This window comes from Halichoeres trimaculatus, unplaced genomic scaffold (genome assembly GCF_033239565.1).
Source record: "Halichoeres trimaculatus isolate MK-OKI-2021-1 unplaced genomic scaffold, fHalTri1.1 fHalTri1_scaffold_6, whole genome shotgun sequence".
Lineage (NCBI taxonomy): Eukaryota > Metazoa > Chordata > Actinopteri > Labriformes > Labridae > Halichoeres > Halichoeres trimaculatus.
In genome coordinates this window covers 31,209,027-31,233,068 of record NW_027437184.1, presented here as the reverse complement: position 1 = coordinate 31,233,068, position 24,042 = coordinate 31,209,027, and the positions used below count along the sequence as shown (strand labels likewise).

At 41.3% G+C, this 24,042-nt stretch overlaps 1 protein-coding gene across 3 annotated transcripts in view; it reads left to right on the top strand.

Moving 5' to 3' along the window:
- Positions 1 to 23,243, top strand: part of LOC141791833 (vacuole membrane protein 1-like) — an 87,065-nt gene extending 63,822 nt beyond the window's left edge. For all 3 annotated transcript variants that reach the window (XM_074672493.1, XM_074672494.1, XM_074672495.1), the window contains 3 exons: positions 864 to 925; positions 21,811 to 21,913; positions 23,039 to 23,243. In XM_074672493.1, coding sequence (XP_074528594.1) covers positions 864 to 925; positions 21,811 to 21,913; positions 23,039 to 23,182 — 309 coding nt within the window. In that variant the 3' untranslated portion in view covers positions 23,183 to 23,243. The remainder of the gene's footprint in view (positions 1 to 863; positions 926 to 21,810; positions 21,914 to 23,038) is intronic.
- Positions 23,244 to 24,042: the final 799 nt, after the last annotated feature.

The following is a 24,042-nucleotide window of genomic DNA, read 5'->3' as shown; positions in this document are numbered from 1 at the left end:
GGGTGACATTTGTGTATCGCTCCGTCATTACACAAAAAGGAAAACTCTCATGTATAACTTCATACACGTTTCCCTGTAATTTCAGCAGTATATATTTAGGATGTTTGGAAACTGTTGCATCTGGGTTTGAGTTTAGAAAAAAAGGCTTTGTGGGTTCAAATAATCCTGTTCTACACAACATGGACCAGTAATGACGGTCCCTGCTAACATCCTGGTCTGAGCAGCTCTTTCTTGATGCCATGTTGAAGGTCAGCTGGATGTTACTTGGTCAAACTGCGTTTAAAGCGGCTAAAATAGACGCATGTTTAGAGGAGCACAGCGATGTTCAAACACCGCAAAGGGCAAGCGAAGCGAAGCAAAGGCAGAATCTGGTGAGTTTTTGGTTTCTCGTTTGAAGACACGGTGCAGATGTGATCCAAAATGGCTGCCAGTCGCCTATCTGTCCCTTCTGGTTTGGTGACTAAGCAGGAACAAGGTTGGACAGGAGCCAGCCTGTGGACCCCCTACACAGCAGTGACACATCTTCTTAGATTCCCACACACCCACACACACACACACACACATGGAGGCAGTGTGAAACGCTGACCTCGTGCACTTTGTTGGTCGTGTGTCATCAAGCCCAGGTCTTTCATTTCTTGCCCTTCATGACAAAAGCTGCTTTTAGATCAAAACGCCCAGCTGGTGTAATGCATGGGCATAATTGACAGGGTGTGTGTGTGAGTGTGTGGGTGTTAAGGAATTACTGATCAAACTATGATGCACGTACTGCGTGGATCTGAACCCCAGCAGTGACCTCCTGCTTCAGTTACTGACTCGCTCTTTCTTTCTTTCTGTGTGTGTGTGTGTGTTTCTTTGTCATCCAGAAACTGTTTGTGATCGTCACCTTCAGCAGGCACATAGTGGAGCAGATGGTCTCCCTCATCGGGTGAGTAAGCCTCAGATGGGTGTGTGAGTGCGTGTGTTTGTGTGTCAAAGTGTTAGTGTGTGTACCTTGGGGGTGTACAGCTCTCACACATCAAAGGGTTAAAGCAGAACTTGACGGTTGAGGGGCCTTTGGGTGGTGATGATGCATTCAGGTAATTTATGTCCATTGGGGTGAAGTGTCCCTCCCCCTGTAACTGTGACTGTGCTAAAGTTAACACAGAGTCAGAGGAGACGTTGAGTCCAACGTGCTGATGTTTGAAGATGATTTGTGGCCTGAAAAAGACCCTGAAACAGAAGTTTTGTCACTTTCTGTTCCTCTGCTGGCTCCTGGCTCTGCTCTTCTAGTCTCTCGTGGTGATTAATGTCTTGGATTTTTCCACTGGATGACTATGGGCATGAACATGTTCTGGCTGCTTCACAGGGCAGAATGAACTCTTGTCTATCAGAGAAACCTCCTCTTGGTTGTCACCCCCTTCTATCCAAGCGTTTATTACACACCTGATCTCACGAGGAGCGCCAGCCAAACTCCAGCTTCCTATCATTTGGATAAGACGAGGCCTTCAGGTGTCAGGCCTCTCAGGCTGGGCGTGCTGATGTTTATCAGGCTGGAAAATTTTAGGAGGAAAGAAATAGGGAAGATTAAATTTCTGGTGAGGGAGATTTCACAAAGGAAACTTTTCTGCGTCAGTATTTGTTTACACCACGAGAAGAGTCAGGGCTGTGCATGAATTAGACTTTTTAACTGTGAAGAAGTCAGACACGGGCTGAGTTCATGAAGCTGGTGAGAGCATAAAAAACGATCCATGAGGAATCAAAATTTAGGAATACATCCACACACACACACACACAGCTCCTGCTTTCTTTACACACCAAGGCTCATGGGGAGTAAAAAAGGCCTTGTTGCTGGGTGAAGGTGCTGATGGGTGCCATGATCGGTGTCCTTGTAAAGATGCCAGGCGCTGCAGCTGGAAAGTGCCCTCCTCACACCTGCTGGTGGGAGTGCCGTGTTGTGCACAGAAAGACACACACACACACGCACACGCTCTGAAATAGGGCGATGATATTGCATCAGCTCTTATCGATGCTGCGTCGGGATTAAATTTAACTTTCACAAACTTTGTTTTCAAACAAACGATGAAGAATCTCCCGTTCCTTTCTTTTGAGCATTTTTCTGTTAACAAAAAATATATGAAAAAAATGATTTGTTTCTTGTAATCAACAGATTTGCTGCATTTAAAGTCAAACCCTCAAAGGTTAAATAAGTTGTGGCCTCGTTAGAAATTGAAAACGCTCCTCATCGTCAGTCACTGTTCAATGAGCTGCAGACTCAGACTGAAACATCTCATCAGGTTTCACTCTGACTTGATGTTGGCCTGTTCTCTGAAGGAAGTTTCCCCTCATTACTACTTTGTAACCGTCAGCTTCCTTCCTCTCTGAGGCCTCTCCACAGTCTCTCTGAGCCTCTGTCTCACTTTCACACTCAGTCACATGTGGGCTTATGAATGGGCGACAGCCTCTCAATCTGAGGCCTTCAGGGCCTTCAGACCGCAGTGACGCTGTTCGCTACACAGGTGCTAGGGAACAAATGTTCACCTTTTTTCACACTTTAAACACAGGCACCTGTAGCTGCTCTCACTCCACTATACACACACACACACACACACACACACACACTTACACACACCAGAACAGTAAAATAACTGTCTTGGAAATTCTGTAACAGCACATTTTCTCACGCCTGAGCCACCAAGCTTCAAAAATAAAATCCTCAGTTTCCAGTTTAGAATCCATCTATGATTATTACTGCACTTTGACCTTTGAAATCAGATTTATTGAGTGTTTGGAAACTTTTTCTTAGATCCTGATTTTAGAGCCATGCCCCCCAAAAATGTTTACTGATGTTTCTGAAAAGTTATGCACCAGGTTTTCAGTATTAATGTGATGTGTTTGGTACATCTGATAATCTTGATTGAATTGATTTAGGGCATAATTATTAGAGCCTGACCGATTAATCAGCCCTTTTAAGTGCTCCTTGACAAAAACACACTGTTAAGACATGCCAAGGAGAGCATTCAAGGTTTTTTTCACGTAAGTTTAAAGAGTGTGTAACAATGTTTAACGTTGTGTAAGTTGCACCTTTGTGAAATAAAGATATATGTAACAGTAAATTCACACGTCAACCATTATCTAATGTAAGACTATAGAACAGCGTTTTAACGTCGACTTTTATACTTTTTCTTCTACTTACTGTGTTTTAAGTGTGACTTATTTAGGGTGTTGACAGTTTGACTTCTTTATTTATTATTGTGTTTACAGCTTGTTCTTATTTATCATTGGTTTACACTACAGTTCTCAGTTGACAGTTTTATAGTTAAAGTTCCTTGTTTTAATTTAATAGTGTTCTGTCTCTATCTTGAATCATATGGGTATTATGATATAAATTGAGTTCATATACAGTAAATATCCTGTGTATATCAATGAATTTATTACATATATCAGCCAATATATCAGATATCGTTTGCTTTTTTTTTTTTTTTTTTTTTTTTTTTTCTTGTCTCCAGTATCGGTATCAGTATCGGCCCCAAAAATCCCATATCGGTCGGGCTCTAATAAATATCTCTTTTTCTGAACTTTCTTTGCTGGTTTCTGCTTTTATTTGACCATAATTCAGATTTGGAGACAAAAACTAACTGAGGACACAAAATGTGACTTTATTGTTGATTAATCTGATTATTTCCGCTCAGATTGTCTCAGTTTGTTTGGCTCCGTGCGCTCACTGTCTGCTAGTGGAGGGCGCAGTTTCGGTCTCTGTGGGTGACTGAAGTGACCGTTGGACTTTGGCCGTAGTGATTTCATTCTCGCATGACGTGACGTAATGCAGCTCTAACACAGTGAACTTCCTGCTCTTTTCCTGTCAGGTGAGCAAGCTGGCACACAAACACATGTAAACACACACACACACAGAAATGTCCTTAAAGAGAACAAAGACTTTCTCATTTATCTTCAACATGTTCTTTTTTGTTTTCAGTTTTAATTATGATTTAAATGGCCATCAAGTTGTTAATTTCTACACATTTAATTAAAGTTACGACTCAAGTTGTGTTTTTGTTTGTTTTTTGAAGAAGTACACAGAAGCAGCTTTGACTTTCAGGAGCTCTGTTAAAAACTTACTAACAGTCATTTAAGCAGAGCTAAAACTTCCAGATCATGTGTTATAGTGCTTTAATTAGTTCATTTATTTTAAATTTTAACTTACTTTAGTAATAAGTGAGTGATATGTGCAGTTTTTTTTTCTTTATCCACACTCAGCACATCTAAGCAGCACATTTACTTCCTCTTTAAGATATGACAGTGAAAAGATGACAAGCTCAGGAAAGACTGACGCTTGGTTAAAAGGAGAATATTTCCTCAGCCACTCAGCAGGGAGTGTTCACGAGTTCCTCTGAAGTTTCATTCAGAAAATATTCTCTATTGCAACACTCACTCACATTTAAGAAATAGCTGTGTGGCAATCAGGCTTGTTTCATGACACAGACATGTTGTGTATTACCCAATGACCTAACACCCAAAACGGGCCCTTTTTTCAGAGGATATTCTGAAAGTTTTCACTCGCCCATCAGCAGTTTGAATCCGGACAGTAGTTTTTCTGTCGGTGACAAATGGAAAACTGCGCATTCAAGTAAAGAGGTTTGGATTTGAGGCTTTAACGTCACGAGGCTCTAAAACTGTCAACAGACATTTTCATCACCTCTGTTAACAAAAATGACCAACTCCAGCATTCTTTTACTAGCTGGAAATAAAAGTCAGACAATATTCAAAGGCACTTTTTTTAGAGCATGTTGGACATTAGTGACTTCAGATTTCCATTATACGTTTATGACTGTCTGATGCTCCTTTTAGAGCTTGATGTCAAAAGTTTTAGAAGAAAAAGGAGTGTTGTCTTTTAACACTCAGTAACTGAGGCATTGTGTTCCTCATTTCTCAGCAGTTTGATGTAGTATGACCTCTTTGTGTGTAACAGATTTTTATATCTCTGAGTTTCACTCTTGTTTTCCTGCCATGCAAAGCATTTAACGTTTAATTCCTAACCTTCTGTTGGCACTAGTTAGATGACAACAGCGATAATTGTGCTTTGAAGTGCCAGGAAGTCACAATACAACCTTCCTCAGATGCCTTTTGGTCAGATAAGAGGGTGAGATAAGCTGTGTGTCTGATCAGACTTGTTAACTTTCCTCTGTCCTGTGACTAATGTACAGATGTCTGCTCTTCAGGGCCAGCCGTGCGTGTACAGTCAGTGTTTAAGTTTGCAGAAAAATCTGCAGACTCAGTCTGAATGAGGCTTTGATCAAGATCTGAAGCTCTCATATGTCAAGAAGTTTTATGCTGAAAAAAAGTGTTCATTTGCAGTTTTTCACCTTTAGTCATAAAAATCCCTGCTGTGGATTTCAAGTCGAGAGAGTTCGAAGATTTGATCAAAATAGATACCAGACCTTTACAGATTTTTAGAAATGAATACACCTTTACCGTTGCATTGAAACTTTTTCTGTCTTTTCAGTGGTATTCTATCATCCTAGTTTATACTGTGACTCCCCCTTTTTTTAAAGGGTAATTCCCCTAAAAATGAATGATCTTAGCTAGGTATTCATGGTGTCAATTGTATTGTCTCAGTGCTGGAGGAGTAAAGATACCAAGTACAATTGAAACTGAACAAAACTAGTTTCATGTATCTGTGCTTCACATTTTTCAGACAAGTTTTAACTCTAACCCTTTTTGATCCAAAACGTAATTATCTTACATTTCTGTTTTTAAAACAAAGGACAAACTTGTAGCAACATGGGTGAAAGTGAATCAGCATGAATCACTCAAGATGTAAGATTAGATTCAGCGCAGCAGACTTTTGTCAAAGCTTAGTTTTGATGTCATCCTTTAAAGCTACTCTTTGTGTACTTTTATTTCTGCAAATAATGGAAATACTTTGCAAACTTAATTCAGTGCTGGTTTTATACATTTGTATTGGGTCAGTAATCCTAACAAGCCCCTCTCATGTGCTTCATTTACCTCAGAACAGCACATCTATCTCTGTCTGTGCTCAGCCCTCCCTGTCCTCCTCTCTCTTATCTCAGCTGGGGCTTCGTCAGCCGGTGAGGAGGTGATCTGCAGCAGGAAAAGCTTTGGGATCAACCGTTGCATGCAGTAATGGAACAGGGAGCTTTCCTGTGTTAGACATGCTGTCTGGGCCCCCAGTCTCCTCGTTTGATCTGTTGTGAGTCGCTTAATTTAGACGAGATTCCAGCCTATGATTCTGGCCACTTTCTCAGCAGCTACATGTGATGACATGTGAACAGGAAAAAATAGATTTCTTCCGCTAATTATGAAAACAGCTGTTGTGATGAGTCCTGCTGGGCTGCTCTGGTGAATCACCGTCTGCAGGACTTCTGTGTGTTTACACCTTGTCTGTGGTGACTGTGGTGGACTCTCTGCTGAGGTCTGGGACAGTGCTAAGTTTGAGTTTGTGTTTTGGGGATGATTGTGCTTGTGAGACCATGGAAGAGAAAAAACACGAGGGGAGAGAAACAGATGGGCACATCATCTGAGAGTAACTCATCAGTTGTTTTAAATTAATCTCAAACTTAAGCTGAGGTTGAACAAATCTAAGAAAAGGTTTGTTAAAAAAGGGTTTTGGATTAGAGCTTAAACTGGTTTCAATCAGGATAAAGCTTTTAGTATTTTGATAGATGTGGAAAAGTTTAATCTTAAAAGAAAAGTTAAACTGATTCCAGATAAAAGGTGGACTCATGGTGAATTTGAAGTATGTTAAATGAAGTAAAATATTTAAATTTATCATACAAAAAATCATTGATGTTATACATAAACCCCCTTATTTATACCTTTTTTTCACATTAACTACCTGTTGTATTTAACTCTTTCTGTAAAAGCACACAGAAAAGATACTAGGTCACCATCAAATCGTTTTATAACTTTTGAGTCAAAATTTAATTGAAAATCAAAAACTAGCCGTGTTTTGATCGTTTTTGTTGAAATTATCTAAATTTAAATGTATTTATGTATTTATGATTTGTAATTTTTGTCCGTCAAAGTGATTTTATTTTGCACTTTAAGGGTCAGAACGCCTTCAAAAAGTGATGAAATACTTTTATGTCTTATTTTTGAGATTTTAGTGATTATTTATTTATTTATTTATTTGAATACAGACTTGAGTAGCCCTAACTGTTAAAGAGTTGTTGAAATAGAAGGGAATGTGTGTATTTCTCCCAGTTTTTGTCTCCCAGTGAAACTCTATGCAGCTAACACCTGTTTGCTGTTGCACACTTTGGTCTTCTTAAATCAAAAAAATCAGCCCCATTTGATCCAGAATCTAAAACTGAAAGTCATTAAAGGTGAACAAATTTTCTGAACCTGGAAAGTCAGATTTGAGATTTCTAAATCCAGATTAGTCCTGTCTTGATTTAACTATCTGAACAACAGGACCCTGTTTTCGCAGCGTCTCTCAAAGTGACTAAAAGTAATCCATCACGACCCAGTTTGTCTCTCTCTGTGTCTTGTATTGAGCTTGACAAATCCATCAGACTAGTGTATCAGAGGAGGGACCATCACTGTCAGGACCTCAGAGAGAAATCCATTGAGGTGCAGAGAGGAAGACTCCGGACGTGAAAAGCTTTTCCAGTAGGAACTGGTCTGCTCAGGTCGTGTGGGGGGGGCTGAACTTCTACATGAGAATACATGCATTTCCATGAGAGGCCATCTCTGAGGCGGGAGTCCATTAACAGCACAAAGGGCCCGCAGATGGCTGTTCCTGCCACACAAGGCTATCACCGCAGGCGGCCCCACTCGGAGGGAGGCCAGGGCAGAGTCACAGGTCAGGGCAGGGCAAGGCGAGGAGTGGATGAGCTGTTCACTGGAACATGCTAGAACTTTACATTTCACTATCAACATTTAAATCAGTCTTAATGAGAGAAAAGAGAGACGACAGCTACTTTATTCCCCGTGTGATTAACTCAGAGCTGCAACACTCAGTCAATTATTTGGATGATTAATCCGGGCAGATTTTTCATCTTAGAAATCTATTTTCTCTATTCATAATGGTTAATGAGGGTTTCATTAGTTTTTAACTGTTGGTTGAAAGCGGATGCAATTTGATGACTAATTGTCAGTAGTGTTTACACAAGGTATCAGTGAAGGTGAAAGAAGTCCACAGACAACTGTAAAAAATGACGTTTGCAGTGGTGCACCCATGTTAAGCTGGTATTACCAGTTTTATCTTCTAAATGTGATGGATTGTTTCGGGGCTTTGTTGTTAATGTTAGTAATTTAACAGTCTCTGTTGAATAAATAAGATGTGGCGTTGAGCTTAAGGAGCTTGTAATGAGCATTTATCACAACATCAAATTTAAAGAATAAATGAAAAATGTTGCAAAATGCTGCCCTATGCACACTTAATAAAAGTATTATTATTAACCATTAAACAAGGTTGGTACCCTCTGAGCTTAAAGAGGCTCTTATTGATGTTTCAGTTCAGTGCATGTGATAATATAATTTCTTACTGCAGCCCGAAACCTTAGTAAAAAAGGTGCCCTACTTACTTTCTCCAACTCAGCCTCAACAAAGTTTATATTTTCTCAGTTAGACCTCAAATTACATTTTGTTTTTGCTCAGAGTGAGAGCTGGAAAAAATATTTATCATTTGCATGAAAACTTGCCATATACACAGTGATTATATAATAATTATCCTGAAAAGAAGAATAGTTACAACAATCAGATCACCACTAGTTTTAAATGCACACCTCATATTTTAACAAAAATTAAAAAAAAAAAAAAAAAAAAAGATGTAAAACAGTTGAACCTATCAATTAGCCTCTAGGTCAGCTCACATTCTTCTGACCTTTAACTACCAGCCAACTCAAGGAAAGCTGGGTTGCTGGAGAAGTGAAATTGCTGCGAAACATGCAAATCAAACTATTTTGGGGTTTTCACAGTAGTTAAAAAGTGGTGTTGCTGGAGAAAACAAAAGTCTGTTTCTGCTTGTTTCCACTGAATTTGACTGATCCTGATCCCCCTTCTCATACTCAAACTGAAACCATGTTTGTGTAGTTTCACACTGAGCATGGGGTTGTCTGTACTGGAGGTAAAAGTAGTGCGGTGTTAGAAAGTCAGCAAGTGAGGAAACAGATTTTTGAGGGATGCTAATGTTTGTTAATCTGAGAAGTTTTTTGCACCTTGGCAGACTATTTTCTTACCAATTACTGAGTTCCAATTGTAGCTTCTCTTTAAAAATACATTTCAGTAATTGAAAATTCACTACAAAGTGCTTTACTTCTAAAGTAAGACTCAATATAATGAACACAACAACTAAATCAGGGGACACTTGAGTAATACTTACAGAAGCACTGTCTCATTAATATGTTGTTTTAACTATTTAAACAAAAAAGTTGCATATTTACACCCCTGAAACTCTTCATCTACAATGTTGAACACATATAATGATGAGACCATAGACTGTATAAAACATGAACGTAGTCTACGACATCACCCGTCTGTTTCTGAAACGGAAAATGAAGCATATCGGCTATAGCAGCCATATTGGTAGTGGCAAGGGCTTCGCGTACAGCCTATAGGGTGCCTGTCAGTCATGTGACCCCGAGCTGTCCCTCTGATTGGGTGAGCTCATGAATATTCTCTGAACTGTAGAGTTAGAAAAAAATTCACCCCCCGTACAGTGTGTGCAGATAGCAAAATTAGCGACTCAGACAGGAGACGTTTTGAACCAAGATGTAAATAGGTTAATTTCTGCTTTGAAAACAGCTTTTTTTTGTCTTGGTGTGTATGTGACTTCCAGAGCCAGCCTCAAGCAGACCCTCTAGAAACGGCAAATTTTAGCACTTCACCATTGTCTTATATTCTTAGACTGGAGGTTGACAAAGGTGTGGTGTGAGTAAAACAGTGGCAATATTTGCCTCTCACACTTCTGCAACACAAAGCAACGCGCTGTTGCAGGTTGGCCTTAAAATAAAGTGGCTCAAGACATCCTCCTTGGGGTGCTCCATAGTTTGGTTTTCTTAATAGAGTGTAACTGCCTCTTTGATTCAGTGTATTTCCTGTAGGTGAGGAACCTTTTCAAGATTGATTAATGAAAACCCAAAATGTTTCTGCATTTCAGTCAGTGCTCACACCCCATGACGTCACTGATCCTATATTTAGCCCAGTATGAGTAAAGTCTTCCCCTTAACTCAATCTGCATTAAGGGAGTGTTTTCGATCCTGTTAGTCACCGAGAGCGCTGGTCACCTGAGAAGCGCCCTGACAAAGATGGCATTGATCAGTCCTTCCACTGCCTGCCCTTCTCTCCTCAAAACCCAAACACAGTCCGACGCCTCACTTAGGGTGACGGCGTCTCGGGGAAACAGGGTAAGACAGTGAGAGTGAGGGATGGAGCGGCGGGTCGTGGCCGACTCCTTTTTTATACTGAGTCGTTAAGTTTAATGCGAGGCTCAGCGGGGCGTCCATTTTCTCATCTACCCCCACTTTCATTCTGATTACCTTGGCTCTCAAGCTGTGACAGAAATACAGAGGCTGTAGAGAGGTTTGACTGTGAGCCAAAAGGTCTCACCGCAACTGTTAAAGAATAATATTCAATCGCTCAGGAAGACAGATTGTTAATTTCATGTAGTACAGGCCGTGTCTGAGCTTATGGCCCGGCTGAGAGATTTAGAGGAGGTACACAAAGACGTGAATGTAACTGTAGCTTTGATGAGTAAGTGAGGAAGAGACACACACACAAAGACAGGGAGAGGTCAGATGTGTGATCCAGGTCCGGTGTCATGTTATGTGCCTCTTGGGTGCATTGTATGTTCCAGGACCTCCGGCTTTATTCATCTCTGATTCATTTGTTTTGGGCCTGAGTCTCACACTCCCCTCCTGCTCGCTCATCAAATCCTACAACAAGCACAAGTCCAGGCTATGAAGTTACTTATTCACCAGGATGGCAACCGGCTTGTATGTTGTTTTAGGAAACAGTACGCCATTGAGTCATTTTTAGAGCAGCTCATTCATCAGGGAGAACAGAACCCGACCCCAAGCTCTGAATCAGCAGCATCCACTGAAGGGTATTGTTTTGTAAATCCCATGAACATCGTAGTGTGTGCTGTAATTTCACCAGTTGTCATGAGTGTGTTTGTGTGTGTGTTCTCTGAGAGGAGTCATCCCAGACAGGCCCTGACTCAGACGGACCCAGACAGGCAGCCATCCAGACCCCTCACCCCACCACACCTCTGTCAAAACCCACATACAGTCCCCTGTCATCAGCCTGGATCTGAACATGCTCTGAGAGAAGCAGGACTCAAACGGAGGGTCCTTTGTGTTCATTCTCCCCATAAATACACTCTGCTCGCTCTGTCCAGTTGTGGATAATCTGTGTAAGGCCGGGAAACGAGGATGAACATAAATCTTGATTATGAGAAAGCTTTATTTGTTTTATCCCAAACTCATAAATCATATGCCTATTACTTTATTTTGTCAAACCTCAGAGAATCAACACTGCGAACACATTTTATTACTGTGCAAATCTCCAGACGAGGCTGCTACGGGATCTTCAGTTAGATTCACACAAAACAACAGTTTTATTTAGAAGTAATTTAGTTCTTTTGTTTCTCTTTTTTAGATTTTTTTTCTTAAACTGCTGTTTTAAAACTTTTAGATTTGTCTTCTTCGTGTTCAGGATGTAAACTCATATACAAAGCTACTGTCAAACTGATAGATAAAATTAACTGAAGGGACTTTATTTGAAAAACATGGATATTTAGTATGGTTACACTTGTGGGCATTGCACTAATAAGTTCCTAGATGTAACTAATTTTATCTTAAAATGTTCTGCTCTAAGTCAAATCCTAAGTCAGAGCCTGAAGATATGGAAATACATTAAAATGCACACACCACAAAACACCAAAAATGAGCTAAAAATAGCACATCTGTATGCTGTTAAAAGATTAAACCTTATTTAGTTATATTTTAACCAGACTAAGAGTTCAAGAGTTAACAACTTTTTATGGAGTGAGCTGCAGATTTGTATTTTTACGACTCCTTCTCTCCTAAAAGATCTGTAAATATCCAGGTTTTAAAAACTAAAGAAAGAAAACAGCTACCAAGTAAAACTAGTCAAAGCCAAGTAAATAAAAGCTCTCCATTCCTGATTGTAGATTTCAGGTTAGGACTAGGTTTCAGTCTTCATGAAAAGAGAAAAATGGAAGAAGTGCTTCAATGACGAGTCTGGCTGAGTCAGTGTTCAATCAAATTAGAAACAAAGTGTCTTTCCTGTAAACTTCAACTCTTATTTATTGCTTGTCTGATTTGATCAACTTTTCCCAGACTTTAAAGATTGTTTCCTTCTCTCTATCAGTTATCCCTTGATATCACATTATCAGTATTCTTGTTGTTCCCAAAGTTACACACTGAAGAAATGCTGGATTTTGTGATAAAAGGAAGCAAACAAACTTTTGAGAGCTCTGTTAATGTCCATTATATCAGGAAGTTCTTATTGTAAGTCTGTTTTTATCTAATTTTAATTCTTTTGTTTTTGAGTTAAACTCAAATCTCAAGCAGACACGATGATAAAACACTAACATTAAATCCTGTTGTTAATCTTACACACAGAGAAATTTCTATTTGTACAAAACAGTTTTTTTTTTTAACAATTCAGTTCATACATGAACATTTATTAAATCTCTTTAACATTGCAGGGTTTTAGCTTAAAGAATTTGCTTTACATTTGTAGAAAATTCTGGTTTCAGTTTCTCAATATTATTTTGTGAAGCAGTGTACTCCCCCCGCCCTCACATCTATACAGCAGCCTATGTAAAACATATAGCCCTGCAGAGGAAGCGTCATGTTGTAGTTTTTCACAGGTAACCTTTGTGGTTGTCTGAACAGTTTGTCACAGTATAGATGACCCACTTAGTTTCCATACAGTGGTGTCACTACGTGCACATACATACAGCCTGAAAAAGTCCCTCACTGTTCTTGGTTCTGGGTGGCTAACCCCCCCCAGTGCTGCATTTGTGACAGACAATGACTTTATGGGACAGTCACACTGAGATCTCATCTATTCCACTTGTCATTAATTCTTGTGTGGTGTAACCTTGTTCCTTTCCTGCCTTTTATATCTGTTGGTCGTGTTGTAGTGTGATCATTTCACTCCGTTTTTGTTTTGTGTGGTTTTCTCACTGACTACCTGTTTTCTGTCTGAGATCCACAGTGGTTAAAAGAAATACAGTGGGTGTTCACGATGTATTGACAGTGTCACCATAGAGCCTGTTCAGAGACCATTCCTCTGAGCAGATTGACTCTAGATTGTGGACATTTGAACTCTTTCTAAGTGATTTGGCCAAGTTTGAGGATAAGAGGACTGTTTGAAAATGTCCTGGCTCAAACATTTTTTTCTGCACATCTCTGACAATGCAGTTTTTCTCAACCTCTTTCAAAGGTGGAGAATTTTCAAAACTCTGTCTTGTCTTTGTCACATGGACTGCCAAATCCAAATCTTTGAAAAATGTACAGAAAAGCAGATGGCAATGTTTGTTAATATATTTATTTATATATCACATACACTGAGGTGATGGGTTGCAGGTTTATGTCGTCACTCTTTGTTTATACATTGCCATATCACAACAGATGTTATCTGGTGACACTTTACAAACAGAGCAGATCTAAACCGAACTCTTATGTTTCATCATTAACAAAGATCTCTTTTTAAAGGAAAGATTCATTCTGATCTCATCTGAACCCACCATGAGTGGAGACCTTTGCAGCTCTTAGTAAGTCACAGAACAAACTTCCTCTAACAGACAGAAACCTCGAGCTGAACCAGACTCATGTTAGACAGACATCTGCTTCAGGTTGGGGTGTTTGATTCTGATTGGTTATAACTGAGCAATGACTCATAGTAACAGTCAGCTATTTCTCTATAACAGACTATAGGTACTTCTTTAATCATGGACTTCAGTCGACTTTATGTAAACAAATGAATACCCAGAAGGAAGTGAATAAAAGTGCAAAAGGTTTGAAGATGTTGGAGAAAAGGAAGAGAGGTTAAAGACAGAAACTGGAAGCTGTGACAGAGAAATCTTCAACACTGAAGAGGACTCATGTAATAAACAGCAAACAGAACAGGGCACAGGATACAGAACTATAAAAGGAGTGATAAATGTTAATGGAAATGTCAGACTGTGACAGTAACAAGAAAAACTGCAAAACAGGGATTTTCCAAAGCAGTTAATTTACCAGTTGTTTCCAACAGAAACTTGATTTCTATCTGATCTAAACCTAGGAAACAAACTTGAAGCTGAGCACAGTTTTTTTGTTTGAAAGGTTTAATCCAGGATCAGGGAGACAGGTTTGTGAAGTGTGGGTCATGTTAGCAGAGCTAGCAGCACCAGTCCTCACCTGTGCTGGTTCTGACAAAGCCTTCATTTAACTTAATGATAGCTGCTCATCCACTCAGACACAACATATGCTCAGCTTTTCAAATATACATACCTACTTTAGAGTAGGTGTGCACTGATCACAATTTTCTGGCCGATCACCAATCTTTAAAAAGCCTGACCTGCCGATACCAACTTGGGCCGATACCAATACCGTTTTTTTTTTTTTTTATAACTGACAGAATATATGTTTAATGTTCCAATCTTGTTTTATTGAAAATCATCATACAGTACTTGTGAAACAATAAGATCTTTATGTTTTTGCTTTAACAACCAATTGGTTGCTGTCAGACCTTCCTGAAGGTATATATGATTAATTTCAGATTTAAGGATGGGCCGATCACCCATCACTGATCACCGATCTCCCAAAATTAAAGATTCGTCGGTGCATGTCTACTTTAGAGCAAACCATTACTGTTTGCAGCTCTAACTGTGACCGTAATGGAGTACTGTCAACCAGAGAAATACACTTTAAAATGCTACTATACACCAAAACATGATCACTGCTTTACTGAGCTCCATAGTATGGGAGGACAGGTTGGATTCTTCTGAATAGATGCACATCTCAGGAACATTAGCTTATCCTTAAAGCAAGTTATCATTTTTAATCTTTTTTATTTTTAACCATGATAAAGCTCTAACATAAGAAGATGAAGTCAGCTGCATCCATAGATGTTTCACTTTCCTGTACCAACTACCATACCAACTTTATTTATAAAGCACATTTAAAAACAACCACAGCAGTAAATTAAGTGCTGTACAGGTAGATTGAAATAAAATAAGATAAGAAAACAGGCATATAAAAGAAAACATACTCAAAGTATTTTTAATCAACTGTAAAAGTCACAGGCAGCCAGTGAAGTGTACAGACGACATGACACACTCATCAGACATGATAACATCTCTTAGATAGTCTTCTTTTTCCTTTATTAAAAAAAATATATCAAAAAACAGTTGTTATGTGACAAAATAAAGGAAACACAAAGCAGAAAAGGAACTAAAGTTTACAAAATTAAATCTTTGTGTACCTGTTTTCCTCCACTGATTTACCAATCATCATTTCTACACCACAAACAGTCATTTAAAATAAACGCATGAAATAAAGAAAATAAATATAAAAGCAGCAACAGATAAACCCAGGGGATCTGTGAATTCTGTATTATGAAATTCTAGCATGATTTTTTATTTATTCTGCTCAGATTTTTTTTTTTTTAACTTTTATTAACAGCAGAGATAATCACCTTTTTTATTTTGCATAACTTCAACCCAATCGCTCACCTTGGGTTTGTGTCCATCATCATTTCAGTAACTAATGAGACAAGTTTTGTCATATGATGTGAATCTTAGATCACCTGTCCCTATACAAACAACATTACAGCATGATAAGCTCTGAATCCTAAGATGTGACACCAGGGGACGAGGCGGCTGTTGGACTTCACTGAATGTCCGTCTCTCTGTCTTCTTCTCCATCTATTTCAAGCCGCTCTCCCAACAGCAGCATGACTCGTCCCAATGCGTCTCCACTCACATCTGACTCATTGAGCAACTCTTTCTCACCATCAGACAAGTCCAGGCCTGGTTACCCAGTGACCCAGCAAGTCCACACACACCTTCACACTCAGACCAGGAGGGTCGGTCGGTCGGTGTGGGCTTGTGGACCTGAACTTTGATGGGGGAGGTTGTGTGGGGTTGGAGGGCTGTTTTATGTGGCTGTCTGGGAAGTGAGAGGAATAATAGACTGCTATAATTGGTGCCCCCTGATTTCCTGGCAGCACTGCAGTCTCCCAAGAGGATAGCATGTGTCCGAACTTGTGTGTGTGTGTGGATATATATGTGTGTGTGGCTGACACATGGATGGCTGTGGAGCAGGGATGTGATAAACACGCTGGGCAAAGGGGATCTCCGTCCAGGAGTGGGCTCCATGCTTTAGTGGTGAAGTCATTGGGAAAAAGCCTCGATGAACTGGAGGGGGAACAGACACACACTTGCTCAGAGACAAACACACACACACACACGAACACACGCAGATATTACCTTACAACATTTGCACGTGAGTCAAAATTTTCCTTACAAAAACGGGGACACACTCCTCCTCCTATGATTCCATTATCTCATCATTCCAACGCTTAATAAAATCACATCCTATCAGCGTTAATTCGTCGGGCTGATAAAAGGAGAACAGGAGTGTTTTTCAGAGGCATGATGCAGAGGTCAGAGTCCCAGCGCCTCAGGTCAGAGCTCTGCCCAACAACAGTGTGTGCCTTGCGTTGCTGTTGTGTTAGGTGTGAACTGTGGCCCTGTGGAGCGTTGGGTAACGCGGGTGATTGCCTAAGCAGTTGTTGTGATGATGTCGTAACCAGTCGGACCTGGCCGGGGGTTTGGCTGTCATGTGAGCCCTTGTTCTCTATCACTGCTGCCTGTGGCGTCAGGGCACAAGTGTTTGCGTGCGTGTGTGTGTGCGTGTGTGATCTGATTTGGGGATTTTTATGAACATCAAGTACAAAAAATGTGACTTTGAAGTGTTACTCGGAGTCAGGAGGCTTCGTCAGAAGAAAGGGCACGCGGGTCAAAGGTTGCTTCTGTCTCATGGTCTGTGGGATTGAGTTTTCACAGAACCAACGCAGGACGCACAAACTCTCTGTACGCTCAAACGGCAGCAGGAAATGATAGATCATTAAAAAATGAGCGGCTGAGATGGCGCTTACAGATTAACCCTTTACTGCAATAATCAGGCAGCAGGAAGTGGAGCGAAGAGGGGGTTTCCCTCCATTTCTCCGAGCTGTGTCATCTCCTGCTCCACTCTTCATCCAGTATTGATCAGATTCAGCTCTTTTTATCTGCAGGGCACGGTTTCTGACCTGTTTGTCCTTTTCACATGATGAGAAGAATGAGAGTTTATGCAGAAATTTAAATGTCAAACAGATGTGCAGCTTTTAATTACACAGTTTATAAAAATACTTCACATTCAGAGCAAAGAAGGCTGAAGCATGAACCTGCAGCCCACAGCAGACATTGTGTAAGAGCACAATCATATTTTTTTTCTTAAAGCAAAAACATAAAGTTTGAGCTTCATTTAGTTTTTTTTTTAATCTAAGATTACAGAGTTTGAATTTCCTGAACAGTTTGTCACACATATCGATGAAGGATTCCTTTTGTTGCAGGTGACACATCTTTTTTTTATAATCTGACGTTTTTTTTCAAACAGACAGAAAGCAATGCTGAGGATGCACATTTTTTTCTAATAGTTGAACTTTTCTTCAAATAAATAAAAACACCACACACACATCCCGTTGTGTGTGGTGTGAGGTGTGTGTGTGTGAGTGTGTGAGGGGTTACTTTATGAAATTTGTGGCTCCACAGTTTGATGCATTGCTGCTCAAATTGACTGTGATGGTGGAGTCCACCAGCAGACAGCTTGTTGTTAAATTCTTCTAAAACACATTGCTGCAAAATGTCAAACACTTTGGTCTGCTCCACCATGTTGTGTTTGGTGTTTTTACTGTACGACCACACTGAAAAAAAAAATAGGACAGAGGGATGATGATGATGAGGAGGATGGCATCAGAGGATGCTACTGCTGCTGCTGCTGCTGCTGCTGCTGAGGGTTTCACTGTCTGTGGAGCAGAAATTTTCACATTTAAGAAATATTGATCCATCTTTTTATTCAGTGCTGGAGGAATCTGAATTCTAAGAAGCAGTAAATTTGTCAGCTGTGAGAGGCACGTGGTGTGTGAGATCGCAGTTTTAAATTTTTGTCCATTTTCTCCTTGGATTTTTCTTTTAAGTTCATCACTTACTTTAGAAAAAAAAAAGAAAATCAAACTCTTTACTGCGTCAGATTTTCTTTCGGAGCAGCTCCTCTCACACACATGACATATCAGCAGACACACACATTTTTCTTTCATTTCATAGATTAACCCCCCGCTCCTGGTCTTAGATCTGCATGAGATATAAAAGGTGTTCATGTAGAGCTCATAAATCTATGAAACATAAACTTTTTACTGCTAAATTTTTATGATTTAATCAGAAGAAATGTAAGTTATTGTGTGAAGAGCCTGAAACTAATTGAAGCTGTGACGTTACCTTGATGCTTTTACTCTGTCAGCCTACATACCTTACATGTTAGAAGTTAATAAAGACGTTATATATCACACACACACCTCCTGTGATTTACCACATGTGCAGGTGTAAAACATGCTCTTAAAGAGTTGATAAAAACAACATAAACTAACTGGATGCTGTTTTTCAGATCCTACGTAAATGCAGCACCTACAGCTTTTTGCTCTTCTGGAATTAATTGAAATGAGGACTTATAAAGTTAGAGAGGACACAGGCGTGTTTTATAGATATAAAAACCACCTCAGTTTAAGACTTTTCATCAATTCTATCCTTTTTTTTTCTCCTGTCAGGAGGAAAAAGTGAGCAGAGGCACGTTTTATAGAACTGATCCTATTAATTGCTTTTTATGCACCTGACAGAAAAACTCTTCTGTCTCTGTAAGATCTAAGGTTTAGATTTTAATAAAGAGGATGTAATCACACAGAAAATATTTTATTTGAATTAAAATATTTTTTTTAGAAAACCCAGAAAACATTTCTGTCCTTTTTAATGTTCCGCTTAATGATGAGGAAACACAGCTTGGAGAAAAAACTGTACAATTTCTTTTTATTTTAAGCACGCTGGAGTTTTACCATGATTAAATCAAACTGAAGACACAAAGCTGTGGGCTTTGTTTTATTCAATTCAAACTTTGACATTTCAAAGGTTTAACTTAAAATAAATTAAGAAAAACTAACAAGCATGCTTTTCTCAGAAACCCGCCTGGTGTTTCTCTACTGAACTAAACTTCTCATAAACTTTGTCTTTTTTTTCTTTTGCTTGAAATTAACTTTTATAGAAAAAAAATACAGAAAATTAACCTTTTATTTTTTTACAGTGTAAAACTGTGACTCTACTTTTAAACGGGCTGTAAATACTTTAGTCCAAACTGATTTATTCCCCTGTTTTCCAAGGCCACAGACTTTCAGAGCCTGACTTTTTGAGAAAAAAAAACAGAAGTGAAGAGTTTTCTTTAACTTCTACTCAAGACTGAGGATTTTAGTAACACTTTTTTTAAAGTTCAGCACATCAGAGCAGAAATACTAAGAATACATTTCTCCTGTTATAATATTATGGCTGTTTACATTTTCAGCTTTTTTTCACCTCTCACCTTCCTCGTGAAACAAAAAAAGAACAAGTCAGAAACCAAAGTGAAAGATTTCTCAACTTTTACTTAAAATTTACAACAACCTTCAGAAAAGCTACAACACAGCTCATTACACGTTTACCTGACAATTTACACATTCAACCATCTTCCTCAGAGTCAGAGAGAAGATGATCTGAACTTGTTTTACAGAAAGAGGCTCTCACAGGTACTCACGGGTAAAACATGAACACACCTAGAGCAAAAATCCAACAGTTTCACAGCTTCTTCATCAGAGGGTGAAAATTAATCCTCAGAAAGCAGAAAGTCATGAGATATTTAATGTAAAGACAGAGAGAGACGGAGCTGACTGTGAGGCATTAAAACGTGTTTTAGACTGCTAGCTTTGAGCCTCTTTGTTGGTGGATTTGCCCGGGCTCATGACTCAGTATTGCTCATCGTGTAGGAGATGATTCGCCCGCCATTTCTCAAAAACTCTTTCCCTCACTCTTTGTTCTTTGCCTGTTTACCTAGAACTCCACGTCTCCTGTGTCTCTAATCTCTCTTTTCTTGTTCAAACTCACAGTTTCATCCACGTCTGATGCTTTTGAATTAGTTTTCGTGTCTGTAAATATGAGGATTTTCTTCTATTTGGATGTGGGGGGATGGGAAGAAGTCGAGGCTTCGTTTCCCTCCAAAAACAACAAAAAACAAAACAAGCTTGATTTTTGATCCTCCTGACCATTTCCTATTGTTTAATTTAACACATGATCCATCTGCTCGACATCCTGTCCTCTTTATTCACATGGAGGATATCCATTACCTGGTTAATCATTACTAAAAGGCTTCCTTGTCTTAAACTCAGCCATTCAACACAACCTGTTTTCTCTCACCATTATAAAGGTGTGTGTACTCATTCCTGTGTGTGTGTGTGTGTGTGTGTGTGTGTGTGTGTGTGTGTGTGTGTTTGTGGAGGTGGGGAAGGGACGGAAATGACTTTGCCTCCCTCGGAGAAAGTTATCAGCCATAAACTCAACCGTATGTGACACGAGCGCCCACGCAAACCTGCCCCTGAACCTTTGATGTGAGTGATGTCTTTGAGAGACGGGGAGCAGAGGTGTGTGAGCTGAACACAGGTTGAGGATGTAATGAGTGTGTGAAGCAGGAGAAGTGAGGGTCTTTACTTTGTATTTGTTTAGTGATTAATCACTAACTCCAGCCAAGGGATGGGCCACTGATTCAGTATTCTCGGGCATTCTCTGCAGTCTCTCGCGTCTTTTTTTCTTTTTTCTTTGCGTGTGTGTGTAAGCAAGGGGGGGTGATGGTGGTGGTGGTGGGGGGGTGGCTAAATCTCGTAAAGGGTTTTCCTAATATGGGCTGTCTTATAGGAGTGCCCTCCCCCTGTGGGCCTTCCCCTCCAGGTCTCAGCCAGTGATGACACAGCTCGGGTACGACTCACTTCCTCATTAATTGGCTGAAACTAGTTCTTACAGGAACCGCCTTGTGATAAATGTGAGAGTTCTGAGAAGTCATTCATTTCTCCTCGCTGCAGCGGCAGAGGAGGCACTGCAGGGGAGTTGAACGGGTTCACCGATGAGTGTGTGTGAGGCAGAGGAAGCAGAGTATGTGTGTGTGTGGAGAGGAGAGCAGAGCGGGAGAATGTGGGTGACTATCGCTGCTGCTGCTGCTGCTGCCGTGGCTGCTCTCTGAGGATCACTTCACTCCTTTTCTTTCCTTTTTCATTTATTTTCTTTTGACTGTTTTTGTTTTGAAGCAGCTTTATTTTCTCCGGCACAGCCCGTTCTTGTTTTTTTTTTTTTTTCCCTTCCTCTGTGTGAGAGCGCGTCTGTGTGTGTGTGTGTGTGTGTTTGTGTGTGTGTGTGGGGATGAGCAGTGGAGGGATTGCACTCGTTGCTCTCTCCGTCTGTGTCTCACCCTTCACGGAGGGGAGACGGGGGAAGCAGGGGAGACCGACGACACTGTACAGGACACAGGACAGCATGCCTCCCTTTGTTGCTGCCCTTGGGCTGGTGAGTAACAATGATGTGACGTGATTTGTGCCCCCCCCCCCCCTCCCTCCCTCCCTCCTCCTCCCCACCACCCCATCCTCTCCCTCCCTCCCTCCCTCCTTCTCTCCTCTTTCTTCCCTACCTCTTTCCTTCTTTCCCTCCTTTTCCTCTCCCCCTCTCCCTGTCTCTTTCTATGTTGGAGGCAGATCTGTTCCTCTGCTGGGTGCGGCACTGCAGAAGCCCTTCAGGGAGTACTTGGAGGCCCAGAAGGCCAAGCTGCACCATCACGCCGGAGCGGGGATCCCGACTGTAAGTACAGGGGCCTCTCAGCTCCTATTCATTCACGTGTGCGCGCTGAGGAAAGAATGCAGCCCCCTTACTTTTGCCTCTTTCACTTCTTCTCCCTCCTTTTTTTTTCTTCTGCTCCCTTTCTTCTCTTTATCCCAGCTTCTTTTATTTCCCCCTCTGACCCGTCTCTCTCTAAAGAGCACATTATTTCCAACTTCTCCCTCTGGGTCTGACTCTAAATGATTTTTCTGACTGATCTCTGGTGTGAGCGTCTTCTCCTCCAGCCTGTAGTGTTACAGTAGATTACAGGGGCTTGTTTAGGGCCAGAATGACAGAGTAGCTCCGGGCTGTGCTGGGCGGGCTGGAGAGGGAGGAGAAAGAGGGGAGGGGGGAGGAGGAGGGGGAGGGGGAGGAGAGGGGCCAGTGTGGGGTCTGGCTCTGAGCTGTATTGAACTGTACTACTGTAGCGCGGGGCGTGCTGACTCATGCTCCATCTTACCAATTGGGAGTGTGTGTGTGAGTGTGGTCACTCCCCTATGTGTCACATACACACACTTGCACTCGGTGCCCCGCCTGAACCCTCACTGACTGTAGACCGGGGCGGGGGCCTCATCCTCCCCCATCCACCTCCACCTCCGCCAGTGACAATCCATCAAAACCCCCCGGTCTCCAACAAAAAGAGCCAGTTGTAGCTCCCTCTCACTCCCGCTCCTGCTCCCGGTTCATTGAGAGCGAAGCTGCTCCTTCCACACGCTGACTGAGATGCAGAGCAGAAAAAAGGAGTTGCACAAGGACAGATTAAGGCATTTCTAGAACAATGTTCCTTTTTTCTTGTAACTTGAGCCTCCTGCAGTTACAGGAGAGAAGCGAGGCAATTTAACTTGGTGGAGGCAGGCTGCAGGCTGGGGTCAGCGGGGGCGTTGTGAGGGGAGGACGGTGGGGGCTGCCTCGTGTTTTATTACCCCTGATCTCTATCTGTCCTGCACATGGAGCTGGATCCCCACCTAGCCTACAGCATCAGGAGCAGAGAGGGGAAAGAGCAGGGTGTGGGGGTGAGGAGAGGAAGAGGTGGGGGGGACGGGTGGCCCTCGGCGAGCGCACTGACCGAGCTCCTCTCTGTCTTCTCTCTGTGGTTCTCTCTGGCAGGAGGAGAGCTGGCTGTCGTGGCTCTTCGAGAAGGTTGTGGTCATCATGGTATGCTTCTTTGTCTGCTCCATTGTCAACTCCATGGCGCAGAGCTACGCCAAGCGCAGGCAGCAGGAGAAATACTCGCAGGGGAAGACGGAGTGAAGGCCGGCACGCCGTCAGAGCAAACTTCACCAGCTCCCATCACTGCTCTCCTCCTCGGCAGTCCGTGACGCCGCCGCTCTGCTTCCATCTGGTTTCTCTTCTCGATTCTGTAGCGGCATGTTTCTCTTGAACTCGGACTTGTGTTACACTCTTGCTTTGCATTTGGTAGTGATTTTCTGCGGGTGTTCTCTGTAAGGTAGGTGCTTGGTGGGGTGCGTGTGAGTAAGCTGTTGTCCGTGTCCGTGCTTTTAGCAGCTTGTGAGCACGTGAGAAGAAGCTGCTGGCTGTAATTCTCCACAGTGGGGCCTTAAGCTGCACTGTCTGATCCATAGAGGAACCATGAAGTCTAACACAAGTGTAGAGCCTCTACATCTGAATAAGCTAGTGTTTAATCTTTGATTTTATTATTTATTGAATGACATGTTTTCTGTGTTTAAAGACGTACAGTGAGTAGAGTCAGAGTACGAGCTGTGAGTAAATCAGATGGTTTCTCCTCACTGAAGAGCTCTACAGGCAGCTGTAGTAGTGATGCTAGTCTCGTGCTGTCTCTGGACCACTTCTTGTGTAACAAAAAGCTCTTCTTACTACTTTTTGGATGTGAAATGATAAATCGGCCATGAATCACCCTGCTGGTCCCTTTGTCTGCCCTTATTGTTCTGCTTCCAGGAAGAGAGCACATGAGTCAGCCCGGGGGCTACTTTACCAGATGCAGCCATATATTGAATCAGTTCTACGACCTTGTGTGTGTGTGTGTGTGTGTGAGAGAGTGTGTGTGTTTTTGCGTGTGTTTGAGTGAGACCGTGGTAGTAGGCTGCGTGGCTGCCACATTTGTTTCCCTCCCTTTTATCTTTTATGGATTA